At 42.1% G+C, this 23,532-nt stretch overlaps 2 protein-coding genes across 2 annotated transcripts in view; one reads left to right on the plus strand and one right to left on the minus strand.

Moving 5' to 3' along the window:
• LOC115266773 (ATP-binding cassette sub-family C member 10) overlaps positions 1-21,763 on the plus strand; it is a 59,529-nt gene extending 37,766 nt beyond the window's left edge. The window contains exons 4-6 of the mRNA XM_029873343.2: positions 18,548-19,357; positions 19,420-19,995; positions 20,099-21,763. Of these exons, the coding sequence (XP_029729203.2) occupies positions 18,548-19,357; positions 19,420-19,995; positions 20,099-21,535 (2,823 nt within the window). The 3' untranslated portion in view covers positions 21,536-21,763. The remainder of the gene's footprint in view (positions 1-18,547; positions 19,358-19,419; positions 19,996-20,098) is intronic.
• Positions 13,821-15,616, minus strand: LOC115261768 (uncharacterized). Its single transcript, XM_029863659.2, has one exon. It carries the CDS (start codon positions 15,095-15,097, stop codon positions 14,276-14,278), a length of 822 nt encoding a protein of 273 aa, XP_029719519.2. The 5' UTR covers positions 15,098-15,616; the 3' UTR covers positions 13,821-14,275.
• Positions 21,764-23,532: the final 1,769 nt, after the last annotated feature.

Here is a 23,532-nt window from a genome sequence, read left to right on the forward strand (position 1 = left end):
GTCGACGATGATAGCAACTCCACCACATGCTCCATCTAGGCGATCATTTCTATAAATAAAATAGTTTGGGTTTCGTTTGATTGAAGACCCAGGTTTTAGATAAGTTTCAGTAATAACTGCAATATGCACATTATTAACTGTTAAAAAATGGAATAGCTCATCCTCTTTACCATTTAGAGAACGAGCATTCCAGTTTAAAATGTTCAAAAATTTATTTGGATCCATTACCAAAACGTAATCCAATTACTATTTTATTTGTAAATTTAACTCCAACTTGGACTGCTTCAGCCATAGTTTGAGTTTTGAACATTGCATCAATCATTTGTTGCAATTGTTCAGATAAAAAGTCAAAATCGGAAGCAGACATGCCTGAATCACGTGCATTTTCCGAATTTGATGTTTGGTGATAGGAATTATTTGAATTTTGCTTACCCGCAGCCACATGGGCATAGGTAGCTCGATTCGATTGAACAAAATTAGAAATATTACTCACTCCACTGCTGGAGGGTAGATTATTTGCTCGAAGATTTGTTTGGTGGTTAACTACCTCCGGCGAATAGGTACGAGCGGTATGAAAATTATTCAACCGATCGTTGATGGAAGAATTTGTGTTGTTAGAAATTCTACCTGCAGAGTTTCGGGTACGACTAGCGTTTCCATTCATCTGCCGGGCACGTGATTCGACAACTTTTTTGCGAATAGGGCAATCCCAAAAGTTTGACTTATGGTTGCCACCGCAATTCGTACATTTAAACTTCCTGGTATCTTCCCTTACCGGACAGTTGTCCTTGGCGTGAGAAGAACCTCCACAAATCATGCATTTAGCATCCATGTGGCAATGTTTCGATCCGTGCCCCCAACCTTGGCACTGACGGCACTGAGTTGGGTTCTGGAAATTTCCCCCAGGCTTACGAAAATGTTCCCATGTCACTTGGACAAGAAACATTTTCTTCGCCTTTTCCAAATATTTCAAGTTATTTAGATCACTTTTGTTGAAGTGAACTAAATAAAATTCTTGAGAGATACCCTGCCGAGGATTCTCAGACCGGGTTCTCTTTTTCATTTTTATTACTTGAACTGGAGTGAATCCAAGTAATAAGTTGAGTTCAGTTTTGATCTCATCAGGTGATTTGTCATCACTAGAGAGACCTTTTAATACGACTTTGAACAAGCGTGCAGACCTGTCGTCGTATGTGAAAAATTTATGCTTCTTCTCAGTAAGGTACTTGAGAAGAAGATCCCGATCTTTCAGGGTTTCCGGCAATACGCGGCAGTCTCCTTTCCTGGCAATTTGGAAGGAAACCTTGATTCCCCTTATGGAGTTCAAGATCTCCTGCCTAAAACCAGCAAATTCACAGACGCTGACCACGATTGGCGGCACCCGTTGTTTTTTAGCAGAAATTGAAGTACCTGGGCTAGAGGCATCCTCAATTTGCTGTTCCGAAAAATTGTTCAGCGTTTCATAAGGATTACTCATTTCAACGAAATTTTCATCCGAAACAATTGTTTTAGTAGAAGGAAGCGGAGAAGCTGAAAGTTCTCCTTTCTTTCTAACTTTGCCGCGTTTAGCGACAGTTTTGAAACCGACTTTTTTGGAAGGAAGCGGTGAATTCAACGATTCACCCTTCCTTTTGTTCGATGATGCAACCATGATTTAATTTGAAGCGACCTTCCAGGAGGTTTTTTCCCTAATCGGTGTCCAAGTAGGATTACCACCGTTTCACGGAATTTGACTTCCGGAAACGGGTCCAACGAATAATCGAAGGCACGGGTCCAGGCAAGGATCGAAAAGGAATCAGTAGGTATAAATTTAGCGCTGAAAAGTGCTATTGTGGGTAGTACTGAGAAGTACTGTTGAATTGCTTTAGGTAGTAAAACTTCCTGCAGCAGAGAGAGCTTACGTCCGCACAGCACAAGAGTACGATGCGAACTGACGTGATGCATTCTCCCATTTGATTGTGTGTAACTCAGGACGCACTTGCGTGCACGCTGCGTGGACGCGCCGCCCGTGTGCATCGGCTCTTAGTCACTAATAAAGCTAATGTTAACTTATTGTACGAACTATATGGGCTTGATTTCTATTGTAAAAAGTAACAATAAATCTACTATGTGTTTTATTGTGAACAATAAAATCAGTCATATGTTAATAATATTTACCATGTAATGAATGGTGATTTTTTATCCGGGTCTCTCAGCAGCTGATGCAGCTCGTGGTTCATTCGCCTTCTCCAAGTCCCGTCTTCCATCTACACTCCGCCGTAGATGGTACGCAACACCTTCCGTTCGAAAACTCCAAGGGCGCGCTGGTCCTCTGCACGTAGGGTCCATGTTTCGTGCCCATAGAGGACTACCAGTCTAATCAGCGTTTTGTAGACAGTTAACTTCGTGTTACGGTGATCGTAGAGTTCTGTGGAGTCCAAAGTAAGCACGATTTCCTGCCACAATGCTGCCTCTGAATGTCTCTGCTGGTGTCGTTGTCGGCGGTCACCAGTGAGCCCAAGTACACGAATTCTTCAACCGCCTCGATTTCATCACCGTCGATATAAATTCGGGCTGGCGGGCGCGGAGATTCCAAATACGAATTTTGATATCAAAGTGAGTTTTCATTTTGTATGACTTAAGTGTTAACATAACAAAAATGATAACAAAAAAATGTACTGGAATATCTAATTGAAAACAGAATAAGTTCTCATTGATAACAAATTGATATCTCATTTTGTTATCCACATTTTACGACTTGATATCATACGCAGTTCTCAGGGAGTTTTCAAATCTATCGGGAAATATTTAAAAATTAATAACAAATTTAGTATTCATTTTTATTAGGCATTAATTTACATGAATAAGTAAAAAAATAAATGTGATTTTATTTTAAATTCAGGAGAATCTCGTGATTGAAAACTTGTTTTGTTTGATACGATATTATCAGAATAATACCCCTATTAACCCTTTATAAGACAGTGGCAACTATATTGCCACATACTGTTTTTATTTTTTTTTGTTTTATAACAATTTATTTTGAACTTTTGGTTTACGCAAAATTGAGATTACTAACAACGCCTGGTATTTTTTTTTTGTATTAAACAAAGCTTAAACAACAATTTTGGAGCTGTTTGTAGTCTCAAAAAAGGCTAAATATGACTGCGTGAAGAAATTTAGCTCAACTTTATTGTAAAACTGTCGATTTAGTAAATATTTTAAGAAATAATCAAATTATGGGTTGACATGAGCTGAACTACACAGTTTATATTATGGGGCAAGCCCTAATCCACTCTAAAATCTCTTTTTCAGCTTTTTGATGAAGTCAAAAGAAGAAAAGTACCCTAAACGGGCAGTGGCAAGAATATTGCCACCAAGATTTTTGAGAGTTTCTTTCAAACGAAAATTGTTTTGTACATGTAATCATGTATACCGTCAAGACGCCATTCACCGTGGGGGCTCTGTTCACCGTGTGCCTGCGAATATTTTTTCATTATTTCCATATTACGATTGAATGAATAATGAAAAAAATATTCGCAGGCACACGGTGAATGGAGCCCCCACAGTGAATGGCGCCTTGACGGTATAATAATTTCCATTAGTATGCGTTGACAACTCTTCTAGTTTTCTCGGCCTTATAAAGCGTTAATCGGCGTAGTAGGGTAACCAATATAATTTGGATCCCCTGGGTCGTATTATCACAACTTACACAGGTTTAATGATGAGATGACGGAAATTTTTAGAATCATTCGCTAAATAAGATTGCCCCTCCTAGGTAGCAATCATTTCCTAACTGGTAATATCCTTTTTTGCCTTGAAATTAGTTTTTGCCAATCTCGTCATCCGTGCGAATGTCGCATCATGTTTACAAAAAGAAATTGCGGTGCTGAGGAAACTTGCAGATGTAAACAAAAACGTAATTCTAGCGCATTAAATTCGCAAAGTTCGTCTAATCAGCCTTTGTCAATCAAGTAATTAGGATGTGATACAGCATATTCAAGCGGCAAATTCTTCCAAAATAGTTTCAAACGAGTTTAAACACCGGGTGTCCAAAATATATACTGAAGAGGGCCCAAAATATATTGGGGTGTCCAAAACAGTGAAAACTAATGATTCAAAAATCAGTTATTTTCATCAAATATTCAGGCAGAAATGACCTTGTGGGTATTTTTACCGGACAGTGGAGGCTTTTACGAACATACTAACACCATCATTATGTGTAAATACCCTCTGAATCTGTTTGATTTTAACTAAAATTCAAACTAATGTCCTCTAGGGGTCCAAAATTCAACCGTTACCCCATTTCATCAACAGTCATTTCTAACTTGGAGCCTACAAGAAGAAAAGTTGTATGGAAATCGGATATGATATCCTCATAGATATGCAGCATAACTATACCATGATTCAATTAAAAGATTATGGATGATGTACATTGAAGTGGCAAAGAAAAGTAAATTTGAAGTCAAAGGACAACTGCACGTAATATTTTTGTATAATTATATTTCAGCTTTTCCTTCTGATTATATTATGCACTGCAGTAAAACAAATGTGGGAGATGTTCACGACATCCCAGAGCCTCAGGCATCGCGACTCAAATTAAATGACATCGAGCAACGAATTGAGTCGCATTCGACTTCTCAGCTCTTTCCCTCGTTACTCGGGGAAAAATGATGGCATTGAAAAATAAGGCATCCGATTGGAAAAATATTTTACTACATTAATTCTATAGGGTTTGGCATAGTCATAGTCTCTGGCGAAATCTGGCATCATAGTCGTTTGGCAAAATGGCCGTTTGGCATAACAATAAGTGAAATGACATTGATCAAGTATGATAAATATCTGTGTTATTTTCAAAACTGTATCAAACATCTCGGGATTTGTCATTTTGATGCGGAGCTACAATGAATCCTTTTTCACGCGAGAAAACCTCATAATATCCAACTTATTTGTCTTCAATTCAGAATTATGCTAAACAACCTAAAGTGTAAAGAACATTTTGAGTACTGTGGAACTCTCGTTATTTCCTTACGAAAGTGTGAATGGTGCAGTTTTAAAATATAGAACTGGATAAATAATCACCCTGTAGTTCGAATTTTGAGATTGGAATAACTGATACCGTCTACCCTCGTTCGTTTGACCGCATGTAATCTGAACACTTTTTAGTTTGACCCCCTCTTATCTGCACATCGTTGAAACTAAAAATGGTTCAAACGTCATTCTGCTAATGGAACGGTGTGAAACAGAACGCAGAACCAAAACAAAACACCAAATCAGGTTGCCAGTAGTGTGTTTTTCGATGCTAACAGAGTTGCTAGATGTTCAAATTAAAAATGAACCCCGTTGGTTTGCATGAGGTGCCGTTCAAACGAACGGGGGTAGACGGTAAATATTCCCCGAGTTTTAATACACATTTATAGGGTTCTGGAAAAATAGAGGCCCATGAAATGCAACCCAATATTGATTGCCAACTTTCAGGCCATTTCGGGCAGAGGTCAAGTACTAGAGACAAAACCCTTTCCCTGCCACGGACTTCAAGTTATTGAGCTCATGTGTCGAAACCCGAAACGGGATGCCCGATTAGGATTAGTTTTTCTAGACAAAACCAAGCTATGAACACAGCAACAAATACTGTGAACTAAAAGGCATACTGCCAACTCAATACACTCCCAGGATGACTGATGGACCCAAATCAATAAATGAAACCTCGTCATCCTGTGATCGGAAGGAGTTATCCATCTGGATAACAGGGCACATTTATGTAATGTGTTGTGCTGCGTCAATTTGTGATGTTCCTAATTTGTGCATTTGTAAGGCTCTATGTGTATCTGTATCTGTATGTGTATGTGCTCTGTTATAATTAATTTCTTTTATTTTTGTAACAACTCTAGAGGTATTCCTGTGAGAATTGTTTGAGGAATCTTTAGAGGAATTCTTAAAAGAATTACTGGATGAATATCTGGAGGAATCTCCAGAGGAATTCTGGGAGATTTTTGCTTCTATTTCTGTTATTTTTCTATTTCTAAAAAAATACCTAGAGAAATGCCTGGAGGAATTTGTAGCGGAATTTCTGGAGTCATTTCTGGAGCAATCCCTGGGGGAATCCCTGAAAAAATGTGAAGAAATCCCTGGAGGAATCTCTTAAGGAATACCTGCAGGAATACCTGAAGGAATCCCTGAAAAATTCCCGAAGGTATTCCTGGAGAATTCACTGGAAGAATTTCTGAAGAAATCCCTAGAGAATTTCCTGGAAGAATCCTTAGAGGAACTGCTGGAGGATTTCCTGGAGGAATCCCTGCGAAAATCCCTGGAGAAATTCATGGAGAAATCTCTGAAAGAATCCCTGAAGCAATTCCTGATGGAATCTCAGGGGAAATTCCTTGTGAAATGCCTAAAGGGATTCCGGACATATTTTTTTTTAAGGATGTCCGGGAGCAATTCCTGGAGGAATTTCTGAAGCAATTCCTGGTGTAATTCCTGGAGGAATTCCAGTAGCAGTTCCCGGAGAAATTCCAGGATAAAATCCTGGAAGTATGCCTGAGAGAATTCCTAAAAGTATTCCTGTGGGAATTGTTGGAGGAATCAATGATGGATTTCCTAGAGGATTTACTACAGGAATTCTTGAAAGAGATACTGGATGAATTTCTAGAGGAGTTTTGGGAGATTTCTATTTTATTATTTATCTATGTATGAAAAAAAAAACACTAGAGAAAATCCTGGAGGAATTCCTAGTGGAAGTTATGGAGGAATTCCTGGAAAAATCTTCGAGGTATCCCTGATAGAATCCGTGGGGGAACCCTTGAAGACATTTGTAAGGAAGTCCCTGGAGGAATCTTGAGAGGAATACCCGGAGGAATCCCTAAAAAAATTCTTTAAGGTATTTCCGCTGAAATTTCCTGGAAGAATTTCTGAAGAAATCCCAAGAGGATTTGCTGGAAAAATCCTTAGAGGAACTGAAGGAATCCCTGGAGAAATTCGTGGAGGAATCCCTGGAGGAATCCCTGAAGCAATTCATGAAGGAATCTCAGGAGAAATTCCTGGAGAAAAAGCTGAAAAGTTCCTGATGGTATTCCTGAAAAGTTTCCTGGAAGAATTTTTGAAAAAATCCTCAGTAGATTTTCTGAAGAAATCTTCAGAAGATTTTCTGGAAAAAATCCTAGAGAAATGGTTGACATAATTTCTGAAGGATGTCCAGAAGCGATTCCTTGATCGATTCCTAGAGTAATTGCTGGATGAATTCCTGGAAATTCTTGGAGTAATTCGCGGAAGAATTCCTGGAGGAGTTTCTTGAGAAATTTCTGGATAAAATCTTGGAGGAATTCCTGGAGAAATTCCTGTAGGTTTTCCTTTGGAAATTGCTGGAGAAATCCTTGAAAAAAATCCTGGAGGAATTTTTGCAACAATTACTAGATAAATTTCTGGGGAAATCTCTAGAGGAACTCTGGAAGAAATTTCTGAAAAAATCCCCTGAGAAATTTCTAGAGAAATTTCTGGAAGAATTCCTGGAAAAATTCACGAAGGAATTTCTGAAGGAATTCCTGGGGGAATCCTTGGAGAAATTCGTGGAGAAATCCTTGGAAAATCCCTGAAAAAGTTCCTGGAGGATTATTTTAGCGGAACTCCTAGAGAAAAATCTGGAAGAATTCTTGGAGGAATTCTTGAAAAAATTCCAGAAGGTATTCCTAGAGAAATTTCTGGAAGAATTTCTGAAGAAATCCCCGAAGGGTTTCCTGAAGAAATTCCTGGATGAATTGCTGACATAATTTATGATGGGATTCCTCGATTAATTCCTGGTAAAATTCCTTGACGAATCCCTGAAGAAATTCCTGGAGAAATCTCTGCAATAATCCAAGGAGGAATCCCTGAAAGAATGTGTGGAAAATTTCCTGGAAGAATGCCTAGGAGAATTCCTGGTGTAATTCTTGGAGGATTCCCTGAAGTAATTCATGGAGAAATCTTTGAAGGTATTCCTGTAGGAATATCTGGATTTTTTTTGAGGAATCCGTTGAAGAATTCCTGGATAATTTTTTCAGGAATTCCTGGTGGAATTCTTGGAAGAATCCCGGAAGCAATTACTGGAGGAATCTCTGGAGGAATGCATTGTGGAAACCATGGATGAATCTTGTAGGAGTTCTTGGAAGGATCCTTGGAGGATATCCTAGAGGAATGCCTGTAGGAATTTCTGAAAGAATCTTCAGAGGAAGTCCTGAAGAAACCTCTAGACGGATTTCTAGCGGAATTTCAGGAGGAATCTCTAGTTGAATTTCTTGAACAATTCATAAACAAATCCCTGCAAGAATTCCCAGAGGAATCCATGGAAAAATTACTAGAGAAATTCCTGAAGAAATACAAGGAGGAATTTTGGAGGAATCCTAATAAGAGTTCCTGGGAGAATCTTTGGAGGATTTTTTAAAATTAGTTGTTCCAGAAAGAATTACAGAAGGAATTCCCGAGTTAATCCCTGCAAAATTTTTTAGAGGAATCCCTGGAGGATATCCTAATAGATTTACTGTAGGGATTAACGGAGGAATCTCTAGAAATACTCCTGGAGGAATTTACTGAAGAATTTCTAGAGGAATCTCTAGAGACTTTTCTGAAGGAAACCCTGGATGATTTTTTTAGGGAAATCGTTGCAGCAATTCCCAAGATATCCCTGGAATACTTCCTGAAGGAATGTCTGCAGAAATTTGTGGAAGAATCCCAGGAAGAAATTGCTGGTGGAATCCTTGGAGAAATCCTGAAGAAATTATAAGAAGAATCTCATAAGGAGGAACTCCTTATGAAATCCCTGTAGAATTTCCTTATGGAATCCTGAAGATACCCCAGGAGGAATTCTGGAAGCAATTGCAGGGATTTCCTTAACAGTCCCTGGAGAAGGTTTATAATTAATTCCTGGAAAAGTTCCTGAAAGTATTCCAAGAGAAGAGAACTCCCGAAGGAATTCTAAAAAGTGTTATTGGGGGAATTTTCGGAGCAATTTTTAAAATATAACGTGGAGTTGTTTCTGAAAGAAACGCAGAAGATATTCCCGGATAAATCCTTGGAGAAATTCTTGAAGGAAAATTTTGAGGAATCCCGGAAGCAATCCCATGAGGGATTCCTTAGGAATTCCCAGGAAAGCTTTCTTAACAAATTACTGGAAGAATTTCTGTAGGAATACAATTTGAAGGAGTCCATGTCTGTAATAACTTTTAGACGAATTATTGTTGGAATCTTTGGATGGATTCCCAAAATAATGTTTTGTACTATGTTTTAAGGAACTCCTGGATTAATTTCAAGCTAATCCCTGGTAACATTTTTTGTTAGGGTTTCTGGAAGATATTCCTGCTGAAGTACTTGGAATTATCCCAGATTGAATAATGGATCAATTTCTTGTGGAATTCTTGAAGGGGGAGTTAGCTTACCTACAGTGTCGGACGTAGCAGTAGGAACACTAGCCGGCTGGTGGTCTTGCTGTTTGGTTCGACACTGTATTCTTCCGGCCATCACATCTTGTAGTTTTTATACTCCTGTATATTAATGATCGTGATGTGACACCTGGTGCTGAAAGGGCACTGATTACACTAGTTTACAGCATTTTTGAACTCGGTAAGCTGATGATCATTTTTGGTGTAGAATCATGCCCTGAGTGCGAAAACGCGAAAGAAAAAATTACAGTAGAACGGAAATTTTTTCGACTTCCCATACAAGGTTGATGATTTGAAATCGATTTTTGTTCTATTTTTAAGCAAAGTCGCTCACTTCAAACATCTCATTCTCCGTAATCAATGCTCCGATTGAGCTGAAATTTTTACTGTAACTTGCCTCCATATGATAAGTCAAATAAACGTCGAGAAAGAATTTTAAAGTTGTTTTTTTCTAATTGAAAAAAAAATACATTTCTTCAAAAAAAATTGGGAATTTCGCTAAAATTTAAGAAGATCGTCCCTAAAACTCGCCAATATCTTGAATTTCATCAATCTGACGCAAAACCTGCATTCAGATGATCGAATGGTATTGTATTCAGCTTTTAATTTATGGAAAAAGATTTAAAATTGGTTGACCAAAACGCAATATATTTGAATTTCAATAAATTACATATTTTGAAAAGTTGCAAAACTCGATATTGAGCTAAAACTCAAAAACTGTTCTACTAAAAAAATTTTCAAGGTCGGTTTCAAAATCAGCACTAAATTGTGCTTCAAAAATTTTGGTTATTGACAGAAGTTCACGACTTTCGTTTTATTTTGTAAACTTGTGTTATCTGACAATCCAATTTGCCCGGATTGTGTGTCTCAGAAGATTACTCCAAATAATATTCCGTCATAGTATCACAAAAGAATATAGTTGACAATTTGCCTTATTGACGGCATGGAGTTAATCCCTGAGCTGTAGATACAAGGCCAAGTTCCCCTGGCAAGGTGCCAAATTGGTAAGCTTGGATTATTGTTTATTGTCAAGCGTCGTAGTAAACTGATAATTAGAATAATGATTGAAGGGATTAGTAGCAAACGGATGTAAGTGACATAATCCCACTTACGAGTAAATGTGGTTTAAAGTTTTTCACCAATTTTTCATCTCATACAAAATGTATGGAGTCTCAAAATCGACCCAATTCTCAATGATTTATTGTAATTTTTCTATTCATCGTAAAAATAGTCTTAAAAAAGTTCCTGACAGGTTGAAACCTGAAGAATTTTTTGATATGTTCAGCTCAAAATCGACAAAATGGTCACTTTACACCCCTTTGATTCTGGGCCCCTCAATTTATTCGTCTCAAATATTTCCTTTTCTCCTCTGGCTTCATCCTATCCAACGTGACCCTATCCGACTCCAAATAATCACACTGTTGTCTATTCACACGCTTGATGTTGCCATGCCTCCAGCGTGAATTTAGGCACTGTCGCATGACCTAACAACCAGGCCCCTGACACGGCCTATATCAATGCATTGGAATCATGGTAGACAGGATGTCCTGGGCGCTAATAAATAGCGCCCACTGTCAAATGCGAAAACATCAACAATTTTTTGTTTAACGTTTATTTTGGTTTGTTGATCAGTTTTTGGAATCATTTTTTCCACCACTTATGATCACAAAACACTTCAAACTCGCTTTAATATTAATGTACGGTAAGAGGAGCATGTGATTAGTTGAATAAAGCAACCCAACCAACACGCATTGTGAATGTGATTTCGTGTGTGGCTCACAACATCAAACAAAAGCTGCGTTTGTTGATTACACGCTCGTTTCAATTTGCACGAATATGAGTATAAGACAGTTAGATGTTGGCTACGATAAATTTCATTCATGCCAGGGGCCTGCTAACAACAGTTGACTAAGTTCGTACACTTTAATTTCTAAAAAACGGTGGAAAGGAAAAAAACTGCATCTATCTTGTAGCATATAAAGTAGAACCTAGTAATTATTATTTATACCGATTAAGAATTGCATTGTTGAAAACACTATACTAATATATGTGGGCCGCGGAGCTGTGCGGTCCAGCATTTCTTTTATTTTTGTCTTTATTCCAGAAAACGCCTTTGTTTTGAAGACAACCTATCCTGGTACACTTAAGAAGTTCCCCAATACAAACGGGAATTATCCGGAGCAATCAAGTTAAGTACAAACTTTTATAAACAGGCACGCAACTCTTTCTACTACTATGCAAATAGAATTTTCATGTGTTTGCTTGTTCATTACTTTCATGTCGGCGTGGAATATTGTCCTGCCGTACTTTACATTTCTTTTATTCACCTTTAAATAACTGATCTTTCAATTTTGTATAAAAACTTGTATCTCAATTATTTCCATCATATTAGTTTTCTGATATTTCAGAATTTTCAAACCATTATGGTAGAAAGAGTTGGTGTCATGATCTATGCAAAACTTCAAACTGAAAACTCCTTATTTCCCCCTAAGGGTTGAAACTTATCGGTCAATACTACAGTGCCGGGCCGACTCAAGACGCAAGAGACTCTCCGGCAATCCCAGGGTCGGCTAGCTACTGGGTAATCAAGGGCTTTCGCGGAATACAAAAAACTAACTCAAGGAACTTTCACGTTACTTACATAATTTATTAAAAACCTATTTTGTGGCGTGTGCGTGTTGTTCTGTGTAATAATTTAGTGTAAATTTGTTATGTGTAACCTATCTATGCTCGGTGGTACCGGTACATACCGCTGCTTCTCGTTGGTGGTGGGTTCGATGGCCGACACAGCGACTCCTGTCGAGCTGTGCGGCCGGAAAACTCGCCGGATGGCGGGGCGAGCGGTGTCTAGGCCGGTACTCGGCCGACGGGACCAGCGGGCGTTGCTGGGGGGGGATGCAGGCGTCTTCCCTCTTAGACGCTATCGACCGGCCGTGGCATGGCCACCTTGGACGGCCGAGAGGGGAAAGCTCCTTAACGTTTAGGGCCTTCGGCCCGAGCTGTACGTCCTCCTATGAGGACTGATGTTCCTTGTCGGTTAGGCGCGGGAACCGTTCCCGGTTCCGCGGGCCGAGCCGTGTGCTGGACGGTGGAGACCTATTTTAGGTCCAACAAAAGAGGTCCTGAGCGGTATCTTCCCCAAAGATTCCTCTAGCAACCGCTAGTAAAAGGGGGGGGGGGTTCACTGGTTCAACCACTGCACTGTTTAAGGAACACGTCTTAAGCACACGGACGCCTGATTTTTCTGCCTAATTTTAAGCGATGGCCGTTCGAATTATCTTTTCTCCCATTCCGTCATTCCACTTAATTTTAATTTTAGCATTCAGCCAGCCATGTTTTGAAATTGATAGCCGACGAATACATTCACAGCGGTACTGAACCCTATCACTTCTGTGGTATTTCCTTCTGACTTTACACAAGAAACGTGAAGGGTCCGACAAATACAACAAATACAAAACCAAAAATCAACAATTTGTAACCAAACGGTTACACTATCCACCACCCCGATGAAAAAAATGCGAAAGCACGAAGAGATTTTGCATTTTTTTTTTCAATCTACTCTCTCAAGTCATCTTCGGCCGCCATCGGTTCGTGGATGTAAAACAAACAATAAAATAATATTGACAAAATTACAAACAACAACAATTTAATAAACTACTAACTACTATCGCGATATCATAATTAAACTTTACAACAAATTAAAAATATAAATTATAAAACATGCTAAAACCAACTTTACGTACGTGCACAAATAAACATTTTAAAATCGGAAAACGAAATAAATTAAAACATGCAAAATATGTACACAAAAAAAAATATATAATCTTTTAAAATATCCCGTATGGGTAGACAACATTTATTAACAATTTACATTGATGCGCATCGAAAAACAATTTTACAACCCTATTTATAAACTATTTACAACACATTAGATCACATTCGATCTGCACGGCCGAATCCCCAGGCGGGATTGATTCGCCGGCGGGCAAACTGTTTGACACAACAGTGACAGTGACAGTTTGCGAAACGTCATGAATCTGTCAAAGTGGACTGACACAGCATCTCTATTGTTCGTTATGTTTATGTTTACTTTATGCTGTGCAGTCGGGTAAAACTTGAACGAAGTGCTAAAGTTTGTAAAGTGGCCTTTTCTGATGTATTCGTGGTAAGTAATACGTACGTATGTGTATAAACATACCGAAGACTAATCTTGGTATGTATTGTGTCGTTTTCAGGTGAATGGATCCATCCATTCTTGGGTTTTTGGCCAATGCGACGGCAATCTTTACAAGGAAAGATTGGTCCATTGCCTCCCATAAAGTTCCCGGGACAACCGTGATGAACATCTTGGCTCTGCAAGATGCAATCAGGTGAGTAAATCTGTGTACACAGTAAAATAATCAATCATACTAATGATTGCAATTGATTTTTAGACTTGGCCGATTTCTACAGTGGGCAATCCCCTCACAGGCACTCCACAGGTGGGGAAGATGAGGAAACTTGTTCACCCCTCGCTTCTTCCTCCGGTCCTGTCAGCCCTGCTATGGATCCCCGAATATATTGAAGGTAAGTTGGATCTAATTTTCCACGCATGCTAGCCTTTCTTACGACCGATCGGAGTCTTTCATCCGTCGGTCCGACTAATCTAGGACTAACAGCTAACGATTCTCATTACAACTAACACAATCGACTAACAATTCCATAGTCCTTCGGTGTTAAATTTGCTAAAAAGTGGTTCATTTACTCTTTTACAGATCACTTCCATTCAGCGATGTCTGCCGTCGGCAACTGGGGAAAGGTAATTATTCCCGCACCTCACCGGATGGATGGCAAACTGCCGGATTAATTAGAAGTGAAACTAAAAAGAAAATAAAAATTATCGTAGATAGAAACTAGACATGTTTATTCTTCTTTTTATTGAAAGAAAAGCCTTTTTGGGTGGTTCCAGGTGTGCGTCCGGAACGAGGAATGTTCAATGAAGAGTAGGTTTCCAAAATCGAAGTTAGGTTTTCGCTGCACAGTTCTTTGGCCGTAGGTTCCGCTCGAAGATTTAGGTTGGCCTTTTTCCGGATCTTGAACGTCCGGGTCTGCTTTCGGAGGGATTCGGGGTTCGAAGTTTGATCTTTTGACGTTTGGAAAGCTTTACCAGGTAAGTCTCGGAGAAATTTCGAAGATTGAAGCACCGACTTACTGGTGTCAAAATCGGGGGAAAAGTAACCGGAAGAATAGCGTGACACTGGGCTTCTTTTCGTTCCCATTTCTACCTGAAGCAGGTCTTCCGAATCAGATTCGGGCTCGCTGAAGGACATTTCGAAGTCTTCGGAATCAGAACTAGGGATGATCAACTCGATCTCTTCCTCTGGTTCTGACTCCGGCGCCCTATACTCGCACGTCGCGCTGGGGGGCAAATAGCGAGAATTTACATCGCATGTGACGATGTTCATGTCACGCATGAAAAGGTAAATGATTCGCTTGATTTTAACGACGTCTGCTGGCATCATCACCCCCGAAGTCCTTTGCTCCCGAATGGTCGACAAAGTTTCTTCGAGGTCCAGCTCTAACTCCTCTAGCGGGTAGTTAGGATGCGTCGAGAGCAACGGACGAGGCATTTCAAACCATTCCTCTAAGTCCGACTCGTCCGCATCGTACGTCGACGGCTGCCAATTGATTGGTTTATAATTGGCTTCAGCCTTTGCTCGTCGCTTGCGAGTCATTGTGTATGAGAATCTGCGTAGTGTGTTGTGGGTGAAAAAATAAAATCATAAAACAATGGGACGGATCAAAACAGACAGATTAAAATAAATAGTGCGCGTGTGTTGTCATTATGATTGGACAAAAACAATAAAGTTCAATTATGATAATGGACATACAACATAGAATCGAAACGCGAAAAACAACATTTGCCAACATCGACGAATTTTCAAACGGTAAAAACGACAATCAAAAGCAAATGTGTCCTATGTGTGTTCAGGACCTCTTTTGAAGGCAAAAGCCTCGATTAATCGCAGTTTTATCCACCATAAGTTTAGGATAGTGCGTAAGGGGCGAAACATACGTGCAAGCACGTATCCCTGCCACCTCCCGTCGGCAAAAATCGTTAGATTTTTGTATGCTACTTCGGTCCCTTGATTACCTTTCGCGGACTTTTGGCTGGGTGCCAAGTGAAACTTATCGGTCAATACTACAGTGCCGGGCCGACTCAAGACGCAAGAGACTCTCCGGCAATCCCAGGGTCGGCTAGCTACTGGGTAATCAAGGGCTTTCGCGGAATACAAAAAACTAACTCAAGGAACTTTCACGTTACTTACATAATTTATTAAAAACCTATTTTGTGGCGTGTGCGTGTTGTTCTGTGTAATAATTTAGTGTAAATTTGTTATGTGTAACCTATCTATGCTCGGTGGTACCGGTACATACCGCTGCTTCTCGTTGGTGGTGGGTTCGATGGCCGACACAGCGACTCCTGTCGAGCTGTGCGGCCGGAAAACTCGCCGGATGGCGGGGCGAGCGGTGTCTAGGCCGGTACTCGGCCGACGGGACCAGCGGGCGTTGCTGGGGGGGGATGCAGGCGTCTTCCCTCTTAGACGCTATCGACCGGCCGTGGCATGGCCACCTTGGACGGCCGAGAGGGGAAAGCTCCTTAACGTTTAGGGCCTTCGGCCCGAGCTGTACGTCCTCCTATGAGGACTGATGTTCCTTGTCGGTTAGGCGCGGGAACCGTTCCCGGTTCCGCGGGCCGAGCCGTGTGCTGGACGGTGGAGACCTATTTTAGGTCCAACAAAAGAGGTCCTGAGCGGTATCTTCCCCAAAGATTCCTCTAGCAACCGCTAGTAAAAGGGGGGGGGGGGTTCACTGGTTCAACCACTGCACTGTTTAAGGAACACGTCTTAAGCACACGGACGCCTGATTTTTCTGCCTAATTTTAAGCGATGGCCGTTCGAATTATCTTTTCTCCCATTCCGTCATTCCACTTAATTTTAATTTTAGCATTCAGCCAGCCATGTTTTGAAATTGATAGCCGACGAATACATTCACAGCGGTACTGAACCCTATCACTTCTGTGGTATTTCCTTCTGACTTTACACAAGAAACGTGAAGGGTCCGACAAATACAACAAATACAAAACCAAAAATCAACAATTTGTAACCAAACGGTTACAGGGTAATAGTGGAGGGCGGGACATTCGAGTCTACTCATCAGTGGAAAGGACTTGCTATGCTAATCGGTTTAGCATAGGGCAGATACAAGTCTACTGGTAGACGTATCGCCCAGCGATTCAACGCAGATTGGCCACGGCCCGGGGATGCGGTGATTATAACAGAATAACAGAATTTCTTGTGGAATTCTTGAAGAAATATTTTAAGGCACACTTGCAGAAATACCTTAAAGAATTTCTGTTGACATTACTTTGGGAATCCCTGGAGAAAATCCTGGAGGAATCCTTGAAAAATGCACTGGAACAATCACTGAAGGTAGAGGTAGAGAGATATCTCAGGAGAAATCCCCGGAGGAAACCCATAGAGGAATTCTTGAAAAATTTTCTGGAGCAATCCATGCAGGAATCACAGAAGAAAGCTATGAAAAAATTTCTGGAGGAGTTCGTCGATGCATTTTTGCAGAAGTGTCTGTAAAAAAAAACACTGAAGGAATCGTGGGAGGTATTATTGAAACATTTCTTAGAACAAACCCTAAAAAAAACATCTGAACCTTGCAAGAACCACAAACAATTAATCAATTTTCATCTTTCTGTAAAAATATAAGAATATTTAAATTCATTCGAAGATACCCATGGAAGAATTCACGGTGGAAAAACACCTGGAGAAATCCCTTGAGGAATTTCTGAAAGAATCCCTGGAGAAGTTCCTGAATAAATGCCTAAAGGATTTTCTCGAGGAAGAATTCGTAAAGAAATCCCAGGTATTTTACTCTTAGCATGACGTTTGTTTTAATTGAATACTAGTGAAAATTCGTGTAGTAGTAGCGCATAACTGCACTCTATAGCATCATATGTTCTACAAAGTCCTTCTTTTTTCCTAACGTAACCGGTTCCAGCATATCTGGAAAAAAATGGCATGCTGTTTTTGTATTCCATGAATAAACATCACAAAATTTAGCTATTCAGCCAAGCTTATTTTTTGGTAAAATTATATGATAAGATTGAAGTGGTTCTCTTCGAGAAATCCCTGGCGAAATTTCCTGGGGTTCTCGAGTAATAATGGTTTGATCATTGTGGATAAAATCCCTTAAGGCCGTTCGCAATGCTGTTTTGTTTTGTATGGCGAGTTTCAAAAATTTTAAAACTCGCCATACAAAATAAAACAGCATTGCGAACGGTCTTATTAGAACAGTTGATTTTTAAAAATATTTTTTTTGGAACTCTGAATTATTGTTGGACTACGCCCATGAAATGTCCAGTTTTTTTAAGAATGGAGAACTGACAACAACGACTTATACCATCAGAGTACCAGATTCCGCTCAACTAAGGCCAGTTTCTCAGAAAAACATCATCTGTTGAAAGACTGTTAAGCCAATTTGTAATGTTTTTCCATTTTATGTTAGTTCAATCTAAGTACAATCAGATACAAATCAAGACTTATGTAGAACTTTTCATAAAAGTATGATTTTATTACATTTGGTGTGAGACCAAAGTGGTCCTTATTCCGCTCACGAACAAATTTATACCATCTTTTAAATAGACTTCTGCGAAAAAGTGCATTATTTTTGCAACTCTATGTTTTTACAATTATTTTTTCTGTTCCGTAGGAGTGTATAATAGGGGTTAAACACACTATGTACTAAAATCGGTAGATTTAACGATTTTGTCGATTTTTTTTGCGTGAGCGGTTATTGGAACACATGAAATTACCTACAGCTTTTTTGAGCCCAATAGCCGCTCAAAAAATGTCTTTGTTTTGTTTCTAAAATGTGTGTTATCCGGTAAATATTGCATAAAATGGCTTTGCTCTCGTCTAATTTATATTGTCCAAGAATATCAACACGGTAAAGAGTGTATTTTTGCGTGTGAACTTGATTTTTTCAACAGTGAGCGGCTATTGGGTCATGAGCGGCTACTGGTACACTCACGGTACATCCAACAAGGCACAAAAAATACTTTGAAAATTGAATTCCATAAAATTATTCGTTAAATGTGTTCCTTTTCACAGCTTCCCAACATCAACCTAGCCGAATACTACAAACCACTGCACCAGACGGAGACAGCGTTCTCCGGAGCCTCACGTCGACCGGTTGTAATTGCCATCAAAGACGGCCACTTCCAGTTTGAGGTGCAACGAAGCCGACAGGAACTCGGTCTCATCCAGGAGGACATTGTGGACTTCCGCTTCCACAATCTGAACCTTCAAATCCGCCAGGGAGAGCTGGTGTGCTTGGAAGGTCCTGTGGGAGCTGGGAAGACATCGCTGTTGGAAGTGATCCTGGCGAATTTCAAATGCACCCAGGGTGTGGTGGCCATTTCGAATGTGGACGAAGGATTTGGCTATGTGGCCCAGTCGGCGTGGCTCCAACGGGGGACGATTCGGGAGAACATTCTGTGGGGAGAAATGTACGACGACGCCCGGTACAAGGCGGTGATCCATGCTTGTGCCTTGAGTTACGATCTGAACTTGCTGAAGGGGGACAGTACCGGAGTGGGAGAACAGGGCCGGACCCTGTCGGGTGGACAGAGGGCTCGAATTGCCCTCGCGAGAGCCATCTATCAAAATAAGGAAATTTACCTGTTGGATGACATCCTATCGGCGCTGGATGCCCACGTGGCTTCGCACATTGTACGGCACTGTATCTTTGGGTTGCTCAAGGATAAAACCCGAATCATCGTGAGTCAACATCCGGTGGTGATGAGCCGCGCCAACCAGATTCTTCACGTGGAAAACGGGGTAGTTAGTCAGAGCGACATCACCGCTTCCGGATCGATGATAAGCGATCTGGAGGACGAAGGGGAAGATTTGTCACCGACGGTAAGTGCTTGCCATAGAACGATCTGTATTGAAACGTTTTAAAATACTCATTGCAATTTCAGGTGACCTTAGAGTACGAGCCACACAACACTCCACCCAAGGACGAGGACAGCCACAGCCTGGACAGCGTGATGGCCGAGGAAAGTCGAGAATTTGGCCATTTGGATAGAAACGTGCTGGGGTCCTATTGGCGAGCTACCGGGCGTTCGCTTGGATTCTGGGTAATTGTTTCGGTGCTGCTGATGCAGGTGTCTCGGAATCTGTCCGACGCTTGGTTGGCCTACTGGGTGGGAGCGTCCAATCCGGGTCCAGTGCCGTCCAACAATGGCACTTCCAACGGGACGACGGTGGATTTTTGGAACGTGGGATCACTGGACAGTTTCTTCAGTATGGTGAAAGATTTCGTGTCCTCGTGGGTGCGAGGAGTGGACCACGGTTCACTGTTTGCGGAGGAGTTGCAGCAGGAAGAGGCACTGCAGATGGACAACAAGACACTAACGCTGTACTATCTGGGGATTTACAGTGGACTGGCAGTTGGCAATTCTTTCATCACGTTGGTTCGAGCGTTTCTGTTCGCGTATGCTGGCATTAAGGCGGCCAAATGCATCCACGACAAACTGTTGAACAGTGTGGTTTATGTGAGTATCGCTTCTATAAACACATCACTTTTTGTAGCTTAAGCTTCCAGATTTGTATAAATTGAAAACCGAATGATTCCATTCTTCTTATTGTCTTCCGCAGACCAAGTTCCAATTCTTCGACGTGGCGCCGCTGGGACGCATCCTGAATCGCTTTTCGTCCGATGTGTACACGATCGACGATTCGTTGCCGTTTATCCTGAACATCTTGCTGGCTCAGTTCTTTGGCCTGATGGGTGCCCTCGCGATCAGTCTGTACGCTATGCCTTGGCTTGGGCTGCTCATCGTACCACTGTGCCCAATCTACCTGACACTACAGAATCAGTACCGGTACGCCTCTAGGGATATCAAACGGTTGTCCAGCAATGCCTTGTCGCCGTTGTACGCCCACTTTACCGAGACTCTGCAGGGAATGGCCACGATCCGGGCGATGCGCGGAGAAGGTCGTTTCAAGAAGAACTTTCTGTTCAAGTTGGAAGAGAGTGTTAAGGCCCAGTTGTCATCGTCCGCGGCACAACAGTGGCTCGGGCTAAGGCTACAGCTTTTGGGGGCGTTTCTGGTTGGAGGAGCTGGGCTGTTGGCTGCCATCACTTCAGCTCATCTGACGTCACCGGAAATGGTCGGTTTGACTATTTCCTACGCCTTGTCGATTACGGGGCTGTTGTCTGGGCTGCTGAATGCGGTCTCCGAGACGGAACAGGAGTTCGTCGCCGTCGAAAGGGTGAACCAATACTGTGAGCTGGAAAAAGAAATCAACTACGACGGATCGGTGGATCCACCCTTCGGATGGCCTTACCAGGGAGTGGTTATCTTTGATAATGTCTGCCTCAAGTATCGTGAACGCCTGCCTTTAGCGTTAAGAGGTGTTTCGATGCACATCACTTCCTGCGAGAGGATCGGAGTTGTCGGAAGAACCGGAGCAGGTAAGAGTTCTGTTTTAGCATCCATAATGAGAGTAGCTCCCCTCGAGACGGGGACCATCACAGTCGATTGCGTCAACATTGCTACACTTCCACTGGATGTGTTGCGAAGTCGAATAGCCGTAGTGTCTCAAGATCCGTTCCTATTCAATGGAACCATCCGGGAGAATCTCGATCCCCGTGGATTACACCTGGACTCTGAGATTTGGGAGGCCATCACTTGCTGCCTGGCGAGTCCTTTGGTGCAAGCCCTCGGGGGTATCAATGCCAAACTGGACCCCAGTGGATCCAACCTGTCTGCCGGTCAGAAACAACTTCTATGCCTCACGCGAGCGCTACTTAAAAAGTCCAAAATCGTCCTCATCGACGAGGGAACCGCAAACCTGGACTACGAAGCGGAATCCGCCATCCAGCTTGTGCTGAAAAATGCCTTCCGTGGAAGAACCGTTATCCTAATTGCTCACCGACTGAACGGGCTGCAAAACACGGATCGGATAATTGTGATGAAAGACGGCGAAATTGCCGAACAGGGAACGCCCCGAGAACTTGCCCACAACGAGGAATCGTTGTTCCACTCGATGCTGCAGGAGCAGCAAAATACAACCTTCGCCAGGTTGTAATCCTAGTCCTCTAGAATAGCGGAAGTATCCTCGTACTGAAATGTTTGCTCATTGTTACAGCAGCAGCACGTATTTGCGCCTTAGGCTTTTGTCTTTTATGAAAAACCCTGATTTGTTCCTTAAACTGCTTTTAAGTTCGAAACAAATCCACTCAGAAAGTAATTATAGTTTTACTTCTTGATAAAAAAAAGCAATTTTTTAGTTCTGAAGAATAAATTATCATACGAAGTTTGAAAGCAGCGTCTGAAACTGGAACGGAAAAGAAACTCCATGGTTAGTGTCTCCACTATTTGAATCAGGTTGCAATCAGACTCGATTATAGCGAATCCAAGTCCATTCTTTATCCAATTATCTGACTTCTTGACATCTAGAACGGGGTCGATGAGTAACTGACCTATTGATGTGTAGAGGCCATATTACGATTATTATATCCTTCCCCCGTTTTATATCAAAGGCTTAACCAAGGAGTTATACTCCGGATTGGTCTATAATGTCTAACAAGGTCTGACAAGATAGCGTCTACGCTGGACCTCCCCTTCCGGAAGCCGTACTGGTTACTCGAAAGATCATTTTCGCCCTCGGTGAACCTCAACATTCTATTGAGGATGATCTTTTCGAGCACCTTCCCCGCCGTGTCAATCAAGCATATTGGTCTATATGCCGACGGGTCTCCGGGTGGTTTCCCCGCCTTTGGCAATAGTATCAGGCTCTGCCTCTTCCAAGCTTCTGGGAAAACTCCCTCGTCCAGGCATTTCTGCATAGCAGACCTGAACATCTCGGGAGCCTCTGCAATAGCTACTTTTAAGGCCAGGTTCGGAACTCCGTCCGGACCTGGGGCCTTACCTACGCTAAGGGACTTAGCTATTCCCGCAAGTTCCACATCGGTGACCCTCTCCTCATCGCCAGCCCCAGTCCCTGGCTGTCCTACGAAAGGAGGCCAAGTACTAGGATCATGACGCGGAAAAAGTCCTGCAATGATCCCCTCCAACATCTCTGGAGATTGCTCTGTAGGAGCCATCACACCTCTCGGCTTGGCCATAACGATCCTGTAGGCGTCACCCCACGGGTTCGTATTGGCACTCTGACAGAGACCCTCAAAGCAGGCCTTTTTGCTTGCTCTTATCTCGGTCTTAAGCGCGGCTTTTGCAGCGGCGAACACTACCCTCCGTTCGTTTCGCTCTTCCTCTGATCGTGCTTGCTGCATCCGCCGCCTAGCCCGTAGGCAGGCGCGGCGCAGGTCCGCAATCGCGTCGGTCCACTAGTAAGCCGGTGGCCTCCCATTTCCAGGGTGGACTCGCCTAGGCATGGTCGCATCACACGCACGTGAGAGCACCGCTACCAGCTCGTCGCCGTCTAAACCGATTAAGTTTCGCTCACGGAGGAGCGCCTCCCTAAATACCCCTTCGTCGAAGTATGATGTCTTCCACCTGCGAGGGCTTGGCCTTAGCCTAGCCGCCTCTTCTTCTATCCGCTGTCTGCTGTTGTTGTAGTCGATACTGTAGCGAACCGCCAGGTGGTCGCTGTGAGTGTAGCCATCATCTACTCTCCAGTTCGAACTACTTGTTAGGCCAGGACTACAAAAGGTGACGTCAATAATTGACTCCGCTCCGTTTCGACTATAGGTACTCTTGGTACCGACGTTAGCCAAGTCGACATCTAAGATGGCCAATGTTTCTAGTAGGATCTGACCCCGCTGGTTCGTGATACGGCTTCCCCATTCCACAGCCCAGGCATTAAAGTCAACCGCTATTACCACCGGCCTTCGCCCTGTTAGCACGGTCGTTAAGCGTGTTGGAGGCTAGCCCACTATGGACTCGAAGGCCATTGCGAGGCTAGCTCCGTCGATGACTGTTTCTAAATTACAATGAAAATAGAACGCTAGACATCTTCCATCAAACTAGACGGCTGCCGACTGATACCTCAATCTGCAACCGCCACACTCTTTATTCCATTCAGGTATATACAATTCAACATTTTTCTTCTAAACTTCATACCTC

This window comes from Aedes albopictus, chromosome 2, assembly GCF_035046485.1.
Source record: "Aedes albopictus strain Foshan chromosome 2, AalbF5, whole genome shotgun sequence".
NCBI lineage: Eukaryota > Metazoa > Arthropoda > Insecta > Diptera > Culicidae > Aedes > Aedes albopictus.